The sequence below is a fragment of the Athene noctua genome, chromosome 1, assembly GCF_965140245.1.
Source record: "Athene noctua chromosome 1, bAthNoc1.hap1.1, whole genome shotgun sequence".
In the NCBI taxonomy this organism is placed as follows: Eukaryota; Metazoa; Chordata; class Aves; order Strigiformes; family Strigidae; genus Athene; species Athene noctua.
Window position 1 is genome coordinate 55,973,924 of NC_134037.1, and position 14,145 is coordinate 55,988,068.

General features: G+C 35.6%; 1 protein-coding gene across 2 annotated transcripts in view; it reads right to left on the bottom strand.

Annotated features, from left to right (window-relative positions):
- The window catches only part of FRK (fyn related Src family tyrosine kinase), a 54,585-nt gene that overhangs the window by 20,327 nt on the left and 20,113 nt on the right, over window positions 1–14,145 (bottom strand). For both annotated transcript variants that reach the window (XM_074923520.1, XM_074923529.1), the window contains 3 exons: window positions 10,972–11,093; window positions 3,186–3,349; window positions 2,392–2,560 (listed from right to left, as the gene is read on the bottom strand). In XM_074923520.1, the coding sequence (XP_074779621.1) occupies window positions 2,392–2,560; window positions 3,186–3,349; window positions 10,972–11,093 (455 nt within the window). The remainder of the gene's footprint in view (window positions 1–2,391; window positions 2,561–3,185; window positions 3,350–10,971; window positions 11,094–14,145) is intronic.

Here is a 14,145-nt window from a genome sequence, read left to right on the forward strand (position 1 = left end):
CTTGTGTTCTCTGTGTGCTTTATCAGCAAGATATTAAAAGGATACTGAGTTGAACAAACAGATCTCCACAGATCAGTTTGGCCTTAAACACATAAAAATCTGTTTCAGATGTAAAATTAACTAACTTTTCAATTTCTTCAGGTGAAGTATTAGTAGCAGTCATTCAGCTAATCAGCATTAAAAAGAAAAAAAAAAAAGAAAAAAGAAAAAAAGTAGCAAATTGAAGCTGGAACTTGCTGCTAGTGTTTCACATATTTCTGGGTAGACTTGTACTTCTGATTGAATCCATTATTAAAACAGAAGTTTGTTTCACAAAGAACTGATAATATGTAGTGTCCCTATTACACAGAAGAAAAAGCTGAATTAGAGTTTTGTAATGAGTTATTAAGAGGAGATGAAACATGATTAAGATAGCTTCCTGTTTTTGCATATGCCATACCAGATAAATGTCAGCTCCACCTACCCACTAAAGAAAGTAAGTAGAAATGTATGCACTGCAATTTGTTCAAAATCTAATTATTTTGTTTGATGAGAAACAGGTCTTTTCCTAGGGTGCTAATTGCCACATATTTTCTTAAAGAGGAAAGCAAAAAAAACCCCAATTTCTAAAAGGAAACTTAATATCATAAAAATTTAAGATAGTTTTGTCTTGTTCTTCATTCCAGTTTCATTTATTTCCTTCTTTAAATATCATTTAAGAGATTTCACACTTTAGTAAGGACCCTTCAGTCTTCTGCAATAAAACAGGATTGTCCAGATGTTGCATTAAATCATTAAAGGAAAGTAAACTCAGATGGACAAATTAGGTTCTTGACTTATGGAGAAGAAAGACAATCATCATATTGGCCTGTTTAAACAGAGGTCTAGCATGTCAGAAATGCGAAGCAAATATTATTTCTTTACACATCTAGACTTGTTCGTCCTTTTAGCATCATACTCAGAAAAAATATGGCTACCACCTTGAAACAGTCCAGTAAAGATCTTCTGAAAACAGTGGGACATCTAAAACATTTGAGCTACACAAAGAATCTGGTTGAGCTGTTTAACCTAAAGAGGAGAAGACCAGAAAGGAACTTGATAATAGTTTTCTAGTATGTACAACGCTGCATAAAAAGGAAGAAAAAATAGGTACTCTTTAGTCATGGTGTATAAGACAAGAGGTAAAGGACTTGTACTGCAGAATGAAAGATTCAGGTCAGACACAAGGAGAAAAAGACTGATTGCAGACTTGTAGTTTCAGAAGTCAATAAAAATAGGCATAGGGATTCCTGTCACAAAAGCTATAGGCTTAGTGGATACTGTCTTAGGAAAGGGAAATGGACAAAGAGATTTCAAGATGGTTTCTGGTTTACTGGGTCACAGGGGAGATGTATCAGTTCACTGAAAAATGTATGCTGTCTTCCACATCAATTATAGAAGGCCTTTAGTCTGAACAGTTTTTCTACTTTCAGTTAAGCAGAGAAAAAAAAGGTGCTTATTTGCTTTCAATTTGCAAGTCCCAAAACACAGACAATATCCTGATACAAGATAGCCCTAAAACACATGCTTAAATTCCTCCCTGTTCAGGAGACCATTCAAGCAGGACTCAGGCATATTGTTGTTATTCTGAATCAAAGATCTGAATCTGTTCTGCTTCCTGAAACATGATCACTAATGCCCAACACAAGCTTTTTCAATTAACCACATCTCATTATATTGTTATTTCTTTTTAAAAAACATGTATATCATCCAGGCTACCTTTCTTATCTATGTGGTTCTTGCCATCTGCTGGCAGATACTTTATGTTGTCAATTTAAAATGTATAAATTACTTAAAGTCAATGAAAAATAGTCAAGAAAAATGTTAAAAGCTGTATTAGTAACAAGCCTATATTATATGCAAATATTAGGTGTTAATGTTGTGTATCAAAAACTTCGAGAAATATTATTCAGTCAATATTAAGATTAAAGCACTCCTTAAATACAAGCTTAACATTGTATGTATTCTATATTACCAGTGAATCATTACAATATAGCATCTAATCACTAGAAGAAATTCTACAGATGTCAAACCAGTATTAAACCAATTACTTCACCTACAGATGAAATGTAGTCATTCAATTCCACACAAGCATTATTGTACAAATAGATGTCCTTGCTGGAGCTGCCTTTTTAGGTAATATAGATGTTGAATGAGTTCAGCTTGTATGGAAACAGAAGACTGTATAAAATTGTAATTAAAAACGCCAAAGAATATCTGGACCTTGAGCTTTACTAACCCTCATGTTTATGTGCATGGATTTTAAGAATAGTTGCATATATGGGCAGGCTTTCTTTTCATTAGCATTTAAGAAATAAAGGAGCACCCTTGCTAACATTTCACTTTATTAACATTTAAGAGTAATTCACATACCTGGTTTTAATGTTTTGATTGCCACAGGGGTGGTATTATTCCACAGTCCTTCCCATACCTCTCCAAACTGACCAGATCCTAATTTTTTCAACAATTTCAGAGATTGTCGGTCTATCTCCCATTGATCGACAGTTTTATATGACAAGTCAAAAGTAGTAGGACTTTGTATCTTGTAAAAGAAAAATAATACAGTAATTGAGACTTCTGGCATTTTTTCAACAGCATATACAAGTAACTGTTAACTATGTCAGGTAAAGTTGCAACTGATATAAATAATGTTTCCTTAGAGTACACACATGTCATAAAGTGAGATGAGAATGTAAAATACAGCCCACATCCTGAGTATATTTTTTTAGAAATAAGAAATACTCTAAAGAAAATATCCTGCTATTAAAACTAAAAATTAGAAATCATCCTTCTAGCAAGCTTTTTGAACAGTGACGTATTGCTTGCCTGAACCTTGTGGTTTTGTCTCAGTAATTACTTATGGACAGCTAGAGTTATGAAGTTGGAGATTTCATCTCAATATACATTTATAAAAAGGTATTCATAAATCTTGATTTGGCATATTTTCTCCTCCAGCCACACGATGATTTGTTAAAAATGGCACAGTATTTTATTATTAACATGTCAGCTTCAAGAACGAAACCGCAGCGCTATCCAGAACTTCCTGAAAGTAAGCAGATCATCAACATTTTGAAAAGGTAGAAGTGGATACAGGGTTTACACCTTCTGACTGATATCTGATGAGTTAGCATACAAAAACTAGTGCACAGTGTAACATCCACTCTTACCTTTAGGCATGGCTTTCCAAGCACCACACAGAGGCCATCACTGTTCTTACTGTAATAGTCAACAAACTCATTTAGAGTTTTGAAAGTTTTCCTTCTGCTTAGGAAAAATCCTCCTTCATCCAGCTTTCTGATCCTGTAGTGCTTCACAGATACACCATCAAAAACTAAGAAAATTTAAATATATTAAATTTCCATGAGTTATAGCAGTGGTACAATATAGCTTAAGACCAGTTTTAAAAGTCTTAAATAAGGACCTTAAAATAAAATATTTTAGATTCAAAGATGACAACTATAAAAAATCTCTTTCAAACTAAAGCCCACTACTTAGATAGCTTAACAGATCTAGTCTAACAGACTTCAGACGTTCCGGTTTGGAGATTCTTGCTTGCACCATAAGACCTGACGCAAAAATACATAAATATATCTTCTGTGAGACAGCTCATACATTCCATCTTTTAGAACACCAAAATCAGCCAGGAGCATCTAATTCACAGTAATCATTTAATCAGTTTTTAATATTTCATTTATCAGCATTAACATTCCAAACAGCAGATGCTGGGCTGCCAGGAATTTTAAAGCAAACAGATATACCCTCACATGCCCATGACTCTCTGAAAAGCACTCACATCTTCCATGGGCTTCATTGAGATATGTGTATGTTTAGAAAATGTAAAACTCAGGCCAATAATATTCTGTTTCAAGTAGCTGATGACTCCCTTTCCACTAAAATGTGTTTTACTTTAGTCTGTTGTTTCCTAATCAACAAGGCTTTTCTCTCCTCACCTCCTATAGGCTATTTACCTTCATGCCATGACATCCAGTGTCCTTCCCTACGACCATCAGACCACTCTTTAGAGATGTCAGAAAGAAGGCTGGGGCTAGACCTGGACCACCAGCAGACCAGAGATGGACAAAAAATGCACTATCACTCACCTAGTGCATTATTTAAGGAATATTAGGCTTGTAATTGCCATTTCTCACATCTCCATCATACATGGCTTAGAGCAGTGGTCTCCAAAGCAGAGTGTGCAACCCAGGCAGTGTGCAAGACAATCCATTAGGGTGTGGGGAAAAGTATTTTTTGTACTATTAAAAATAAAATAAATATTTTTAAAATACTGTTTATTTCATCTTTATGTCATACATTTTTTAATTTCTTCTTTTGTTTATATTCTACAATGTACATAAATTATCAGTACGGTATATATACACATATAGATTACAAATAAATAAATAAACATATATTGAGGGTGAATGCTCAAAAATCTTTTTACTTGTGGGAGCTGCACAATCAAAAAGGTTTGGAGACGACTAGCTTAGAGATCTCCTTTATAAAGAAATATCAGTAGTAGAAATGGCAGGCTGAGCATCAAGAGAGGGCAGTTCCAAAGGACTGGAAAGGGATTTAGTCAATTATGTGGGGATGTCATTTAGCATGACACTCCATGACTGAGACATCACTGTGCATTTCTCTCCGTGGAGAGTTTGTTACATACTAAAGGGTAACTGATTTAGCTCCTATCAATGCCATAAATGTTAGTTCTAATATTAACAGTGTTCCACAATGAACCTAGCTGGCAATGAGGAATTCTGACCATATAAAGCATAACATCTTCCCTCTTAAGTAGTAGGATAATTTTTCTGCATCTCAGAAGATAAATACATCAGTGGAAAAAGGTTTTCTGATAGGAATTTCAGATGGAAAAAATGCTCAGAGCTCAAGGAGTGGTACCAAGCTGTAATGAGATTAAGTGAGGGGCAAGTATTTGAAAGTATAGACATGTCTTCTCACCACCTGTTAGAGACAGTGTGGGAGCAAGGTGAAGGGACACAGGCTGCCTAGTTAGGGTGGGGGCCAGTGAGATTCAGAATTGAGCCAAAAAGGAGAATGGGAAACATCTAGTGAGCCTGGGGAATGGCTAGGAAGAGAAACACTGGAGCAGTACTAAATGTGAAGCACCACATTTTGGAAAAAGACAAGTGGCAATAGGTTAAAAAAGGGGAGAAAAATCAGAAGGGTATCCCACCCTGTATTTAATGAAGTAACACAGTGCTTTTCCATGATGAGTGGAGGAGTTATCTCCAGTTGCCATCCTGGTCCTCATCACCCAACATTACATCTTTCCAATAGGCCAGGTGGCTCCTTCCACACCCATCGATTTAGGAAATTATCATTGTCCCCTTCATAGGATCCTTGTGCAAGACAAAAAGCCTGAAAAGCAAAAGGAAGGCATAGGGGAAAGGCCCTCTGCTGTTTACTTCCAGTGTACCTTTTAGTAGGCAAAATTCCAGCAAACAATTCAATCATGCTGACTAGTGGGTACTCTTAATTAAATAATTTAATGGAAATATTTTTCAATCCTAGAAGCAGTCTCAGTCTGTTACATTTGAAAATCTAATTATCAAAAAAATTGTAATGTCTCTCCTCTGGAGACATTATAGCTGATAGATCCTTGATACTGTAACACTACATGAATTTTGGCAATCACTTTTGTCATAATAACAGAAAAATATGCAGCTACATATTGTATGTAGCAAAAATATAGAAAATTACTGATTGCATGCAATTAAAAAAAAATGATGTAAATTATAATTTCACCATTTAAGTAATTCTCTCTTAAATACTATCATGCATGATCAAATATTTTTCTACTGTACTGTACGATTGTCATCCCAGGCCACCAGAGGGCATATAGGAGCTGTTGAAAGTATTGGGGGATTTTGTATCTGCCACAGGTAATATTTTTAGAGACCTGAGAACTTAGAATTCTGCACCAGGATCAGAAATAAGAATATTTGTAAATATAACTCCAGAGTATAAAGATAATTATGTCACAATTTTCAAATGACATTTCCTTTTAATTTAAGAACCATAATTGGTATTTTTAAATTATAAAATGCATGTATATTTTTTGTGATGTATCATTTGGAAATGAGGCTGAAGCAAAATGAAGGAAAGAGCAATTCAGTAATAACAGACTGAAAATGTAATGACCTCCAAAGTTCACAGGAAAGTGTGTGTGGCCAAATGAATTGCTATTTATGATGCATTGAACAAAAGGCCAGCAGGATGACGATGTTAATCCAGTCTCAGTTGTATATCACAAGTGATAGTAGGTAGTTTGACTACCTGCTTTATCTATTAGCAGTATTATAATTATTACTTGTGAAGCAGCTAATGTTAATGCAAGAGTTGGTTTGAAGGATGTGCTCTAATTTCTTAAATGAGCCTTGTATGAAGCCTTATGATTGGCAATATCTAGGTCAGATGGTGATGTGAGTGGAGAAGCTGGAGAAAATTTCTGTGCTGATACCATCTCTTCTTGTGATAAGCAGCTGAGATTAGTACAGTATTTGATAGGGGGCTGTTTGCTTGTATCCCAGGGCTGAGTCTGGCTGTACAAATTCCACACCACATACCCACAGTGCTGCAACATGGTGCTGCTCTTCTGTCCAACACAACACAGAGCATGTGTCACTCAGGGAAGAGCTAGCCATAACCCCCTCAGAGCTTTCAGTCATCCCAGTCTACATCAGACTGCTAAATAGGACAGGATCACAACTTCAGCTTCACACAGCTTGACAGCATCTAGGTTTGAAGACTGCAGTGGTTTTCTCCCCAACTTGCTCTTTGCAGAAGAATCACAGCTGCCCATTAGATTTCTTCATGGTTTCAGTTTAACAGAAGCATCCCCCTCTCTCTGCTTCCCATCTTTGTAATGCTGGGCCACACAGAAGTAGATTTTGCTACCCCAAGGATGAGAATAAAATAATTTCTACTCCTTTCCTCAGGGCAGCAAAATTTATGGTGGCATCATCAGAGTCAATATCATCACCAAATTAATCATGGAGACACTAAGGCACCATTAGGGTTGTCAGCAGTCCTCCCACAACACTGGCAGAGCAGCGCTGTCGGCAGGAGCTGTGCTCAGTCCTCATGCCCAGGGTGGATGTGGGAGGAGAGTGGCTTATGAGATTGCCTTTGCCAGCACAGAACGGGTGCAGGGGCTGATCCAAAATCATTCTCCTGCTATGGCCATGATTTTGCCACTCCTATCAGTCTGCTGCCTTAAATGATTGCCTATTTTTCCCTATGCTGAAAGCCAATCTGGCCTAGAGGAAACTACACAACCTTTTTTAGGAGCATGGAAAAAAACATGAAGAAAACACAAACCATTTACATTGTCATTTAATGCAATCAGTCTTTCAGATACCATTATTCAGTGAGGGGGGAAGTAGAGAGCCTCCTGCTATCATTGGCAATGACACTCAATTAAGCTGAGCACATCTAAATTATGGCTTTTAATTAAAAAGAGTCAATGTCTAAGATGGTACCAACATGTTTAAAATTTAATACATTTCACACCAGATGCTGGAGTCATCAACATAAAAATCTGTCAACAACATGTGCATTTTTAAAATGGGAAAACCTATTTTTAAAATGTCAAACACTTTAAAATGATAGCAACACATCTCAGTGGCCTATTTGGTTTGATGAGCTTTCCATTTAACCATTCACAGATGAGAAAAACCTTTCTGAACATGACTTATTTTTAGTTTAAATAGTCATTTATCTTCTAAATCTTACAAATTGCGAGTTTTCCCATCAAGGCAAGTTAGAAGTCAAAAGTGTAATTTTAATGAAAGGTAGGGTTTATTTTTTTTTTCTTTTTTTCCTCCTAAGAAGCTCCATTTATCTCCCTCGTTAACATTAAGTCTCTTACACATTGGCCAGATGAGTACAAAATCAAGCATGAAAGTCATAAAATCAGTTTATGGGTACTTGGATAGAAATCTATCTTCCTTTTCTAGTTCTTTTCCTTTTTAGCTTTATTACACTTAAATGTTAGGCTGGACACAGAATTACAATATTTTCTTAAAGACCTTAATTCTGAAAGTCAGGTTGTCACTCTTCCAGCCATTATCATCTACTCTGGAATGAAACCAAAACAGCTATAGAAGGTAGAGCAAACCCAACCAATCCTACAGAGGATGGGAGTTGGGGGGCGTCTATTCTTTCTGCACTGGAAAAAATGGAAACAGAAATTAGGGACATGTTCCAAAATATCAGGTTGTGACTTCTCCCCTGTCAGTGTATCAGCTACCATGAGATAGAAGCCATCCAAGACCTTTTAAAATAAATAGTTCTGAACACTATTTCTCAAGAAAATACTGCTTTTCTGCCTCAGCTTTGAATGTCTCATAACTCCTTCTGATGGAACAAAGAGGAGAGAGTCAGAAAAACTTCTCCATAGCATCTGGTGAACTAAACAACCTTCCTTCTAATTAATACTCCCTACAGTACAACCCACTTCATCATTTGCTTTAGAATGCAATAGCTCACCCAAAAGGAGACATAAATGATGAGGTTATGGACATACAACGTCTAGACCATTATGTATACTATTAGGTTGGAAGCAAAAAAGCTTGCATAACACAAATAGATGTGATCCAGTCAAGCCTATTCAGTAAGGAGCAAATAATATTTAGCTCTTCAGGATAAAGTAGCATGTCGAGGCTAAATTACATTCAAGTCTGAAGCTGCTAAAAGATCTAACAGCACTGGTAAATCATGTCATTAATACTCACTGTCTACAGAGTGCTTCAGAGTTTATTCTCTTTCTTTGCCTAAAAGAGCACAAACATTTAATGAATCTGAGATGACACATATATATGCATATATGCTCAGAGGACAACCCTTGTTTGTGCATGAAGGAGGGCTGGCTCCTGTAGCTGAAGCCTTGCCTCTGCCTTGTGCATTATGTTCTTCAGCACCACTGTTCCCTTGCTTCATTAAACAAACCAGCATGGAAGAAATCCACACTGACGGTTTCATATCTTGCTGTTATCAGCCATCATCAAATCTCCTGTTCCCAAATAAACTTATACAGAAACCTGAAAAATGTCTACCACAAACTTTTATAATTAAATCAAATATACTAAATCAGATAGAATATAGTTTCTGTCCATGATTTGTAAGGAAAAAATTAAACAGCAGCATCAAAGGATGACCTCATCCTACCCCAAATGCTGGCCTAATATTTATTTTCATTCTCTTCGATCTTCCTCTCCAGTACTTCATAGTTTAAATAAGGTACTGCTGCCTTCCTGTTAGAGAAACAGTCAGGATGCAGGGTAAAGAATAAAGATTTTTCATCTTTCCTAGAAGGCTACACTTGGAGAATAATAAAAAGAAATTGCATTTCCACCCCTAGGTGCACAAGTACAATCTTTCCCATTGATTTTTAGTAAGGTGTCGTGAATTCAAGTGCCAGCATTAAGCAGATAATACAGGCCTAACTATCCTTCCCTGCATTACACCACACTGTTATCGGTCTAGCCCAGTCTTTGGATGAAATCAGTTCACTGATGAAGAATGCTTGAAGGAAGCTGAAACCTCGTAAGACAGGGCTAAGTTGGCATGTAGAGGGAAAGGATTTTTAAAGGTCTGCGGCTATAATACAGTCTTTGGATAAAAGGGTGCACGCATGAGGGTCATTTCTGTCACAGTCCGGAACCAGTCTGATTCCTTGCTGTTAGTTTTCTTATCAGTGCTTCTTGGCAAGAGCAAACTTCCTTAAGGGCAAACTGAAGACTATGGAATGAACTCTCCCAGAACTGCAAATATTATTTATTTCATAAACTTCCCTGTATTTCACTCCACAGGCAACATATATTTCTTTGTCTTGGCAATAAAAAGCAACCCTCCCATTACCACAAGACATTTCAGGTATATATCTTTTCCTCATGATTTGGAAAGAGAAACCAAGAATGTGTCAAAGGTTCATTAAGCTGTTTAATGTATTTCTGTGTAATGCTTAGAAGGTGACTGACACATAAACATTCAGGCAGAAGAGTATGAAAGAATCTGTTTATGCACAAAGTGCCTCTCATTTCACTGACATAATTCTGCACGTGTCAACTTACAGTTTATTCACAAACATCAAGCAACTTCACTGACATATGGAACTGTACAGGTAGAGCACATTAGGAAGTTTGTTATATAGCTCTGTTGTCTCAGGGACAACATTATTCTCTTGACTCACACTTGTATAACAAGTTTGATAGAAAATGTTCATGGAAAACAACCAATGAACAATCATATTTACTATCTAACATGGCAAATATCTATGGCATAAAAAGATGACATGTACATATATGTAAGTAAAATTATTATCAAATAACGATCCTTACATGATAGTCTTTCAGATTCAAATAAAGAACTTCAGGTAAATTTCAAAACCCACCATCATCATAGATCTAACTTTTTACTGATGTTTACAACTAACTTTTCAATGAAATATGACTGATTCTAAAGTACAGCTTTGAAGATCTTGCTATCATTTTGCCTGTGAAAACAAATAAATATAAATCTAAGGGTCTGCTCTAGCAGAAATCTCATTTTGTTAAACTGCAGTTATCTGCCAACATGGTTTAATTTTTATTCTGTGTACTAATCAGAACAGTAGTGTACAACTCTAATGTATTTTTTGGCATTTTAATCATGAAAATAGTTTTTATTTTAAGGCAGCTGGCACACTGGAAGTACTAAGCATAAGAGAGTTAATTTCTGTTCTGCACATATTAATAAAATGTGCCTATAAAATAAATGTTAGTAAAATCTCAAACCTTGCCAAGTTTTCCTTATACATCTCCCGGGAAAGAAATATTATAATGAACTTAATTTCATTTTCGTGCCCACAGTTTATCATTCTCAAAAATTAAAAAGTCCAGGTCACCTAAGAAATTTTTAAAACATTGCTTAAGATGAAATACTAGAATATACCTGAAAGCGAGTATTCGCCTTTTAGACTTTCACTTTCTCGGATTAAGAAAGCTCCTGCCTGGTTTCCAGGGTATGACAGTTGTCTCTCGGCATCTGCTCGTTTGATTGGGCCAAAAAACCATCTGAACAAATAAAAAAACATTAATTTTACCAGTCAGTGAAACATACCAAGAAGACGATTTAGCTTTTATAAACATGCTGCATATTTACTAAAAGATAATCTATGCTATGTTAATTAAATTCCAATAGCATAAGGGAATAAAGCCAACAAGAACTACACAACAAATTTATTGCTAGAAAATATTGCTTACACATTAGAGTGAAATCCGGATTTTACTGCTGATGGAAAGTCCTGCCGATTTCAAGGGAACAAGAATTCAAAAGTGACAGACGGTCCTGTCCCAGGAAAAATTTACCAAGAAATTTTGCCAATTTCTACTGTGGCAGAAACTGATGCCAAGTCCATTGATGCCACTTGAACTACGCGGAGGTGCAGGTATGTGCTAACATCCTGACAACTTAAAAGTCAAAAGATCCCCAAAACTTCAGAAGGGCTCTCGGTAAGAAATAAACCACCCTGCAGCCTTCCCCATTCTACTGCCACGTCAATAGCCCACAAGTTACTGGCAATTTTTCAGCTGTGCTGCTGTCAGACAAACAAAACCACTATGTCCCTCAAGTCACTGCAAACATCTCAACAGCCCTGTCCTGTGAAAACCTACTCCTATCTATGCCTTTTAAAACATATTTTCACTCTCTCACTAAACTCTGTAATTTACAAGGACTTGTTCATGCAGTAGTTTTAGTTTGCTCCTCTGACAGGACTATTTAGCTCTTTTGCTGCTTTGTGCTGTGCGTAAATTAAATGGAAATAAGACTGAGATGAGTCAGCATTTTCAACTGGGACAACATTTAACTTCCGTCCAAAAAACATACGAAGCTCTTTCCAAGATTAGCTCCACCCCTTATTTGAAGCAAATGTGATAGATACTTATGAAAAATATGCCATATACTTATAGGAGAACTTTTTAATTAATCATAGCTAAACCTATTATGCAAACTTTTAAGATAAATCAGTGTAACACACCACACGTAAGTTGCCTATTCAGTTAACTACTTGATTTGCCAGTTACTAGTGAAAAGTACAGGAGGAGTCATCAACAAACTACTTCAGTATCTGGAAGGCTTGTAATCATCAGGACGAATGAAGAAAATAAGTGAGAACATTGGGTGACACCTTGGCTGAGCAAGCATGAGGAATGAAAAATGGTTTTGTATGAATAAAGAGGAAATAAAAAGAAGCAAATACAGATGGTGATAACCCACACTGAATATGGTTTGTTAGCAAAAGAAAATGAAATCCAGATATTCTGGACTGCATTCCTGTCCTCTGACTTGAAGATGATTTGGATAAAACAGACATTGATACATACTTGGCAAGGAAACGAAGCTCATTAGAAAGCCAGAATGTGTTAGTAATAATTTTAATTAGTTAAATGTGTTCATTAATTCAACTAATTAAATGAATTCATTAATTAGACTGTAGAAAACTAAATAATCAATAACTGTTCAAATCCTTGACTGAGGTTCTTGTCAAAAGAATGAGGAGAGAGTATAAGTTCAACTCTATTCAAGTCCCAAACAAAATTTGTCTGCCTTAAATATTAAATTAGAATCTTTCTGAAATGTCTAAATACACCTGCTCTGAGAATAACATCTGAAAACTAACAACCTATATGATCAGAAAAAAATTTCAAATGGTATTTTTCCCCTTGAGGTATAAGATATCACTTAGTAATGTCCAAAGTGACTGATTCTCACCATTGTATAATAAGAGGTGTTTAATTTTGTGTCTCCATTCTTCATGGCTTAAGAGGACATGAATTCTTTCAAAAGGATTTAATTTTGTACCAATGCCGAAAGAGCTTCCAAGCATTGTTAGCAAGGTTGAATATTATGTCAAGGATAGTAAAAAATATAGTTTTTCCATGACCCAGTATTTGTACATACACTGCTAGTAATTCAAATTGCTATAGCTGAAAACATGAGCTGTAATACAATGTATGCAACAAGAGGAAACTGTTGGTCTATTTGGGAAATACAATTTAAAATAGTATTGCACCTGTGTATGTAAAATCATGTCTACAATACAGACTACAATTATGGAAAAAATACATAAATGCATATTGTATATAGGCATATGTATCCGTTCCTTTGACTTCAAAATATTTCAAATGATATGTTTATTTTTATTAGGCTGGAAAAACTTCATTTAAATCAATATGAATTTACCATTAAAGGTTATATGGAGAATATGTAATATGTAGGTTCTGACTCCAGATAAGATTAGCAGTTAAAAAGACCGTGACTTGCAAAAGCAGATAATGGGAGCAACAGTATTTGAGAAGGTAAGTGTAAGTGAAGCAATTATTATGGAGAGTGAAAAGTGGACACATATTGAATATTGATTTATTTGTCTGACTTTATATGATCTGATTAAAATTATTCAGAAAAATATAATGAAAATTACTTTTAATAGCACTTGAATATGAGATTCTTAGTTCAAAGTCATCAGGTTTGTGATAATAATCATACAGTACCAAAAGCAATACTGATTGTGAAATATAACCCCTTAACCTCAAAGCAAATAATTTAATTTGTTATTCACTTTTTTTAGCAAAAGCACATCTGACTTTAAAGTACTGTTTGCATTACAAATGGAAGTTTAAATTCCTTTTATAATGCGTGAAAGGCTTATTTCAATTTCTAGCGATTGAAGTTATGCTTCAAAAGGCTTAATATTTTACTTCATCCAAAAGTGTGTATCTATCTTAGAGGAAAAAGTACCCTAAAGAGTAATAATGAATCAAAGTAATTGCTCACCATGAGATATTGTTCTGCGGCATAGGAAGGTCAAACCAAAGCAACACCCAATCCTTAGTAAATCTATTTGTGTTTATAGCTCAAAGATAGATTAAGGTTTTGAAATAAAATACTTGGAAAAACAGAACTAAACCATCAAGCACTATCCATTGTACAGGTTACTTAACCAGCACTTTCTCTGACTTCAGCATGCTATATTGGCACTAGATGGTTCAGGAGAAAGTCGAATTAGCAATTCATAAACAGTTTCACTCTGAACTTCAGCTCACAGACAGATCACTTTGGGTTACA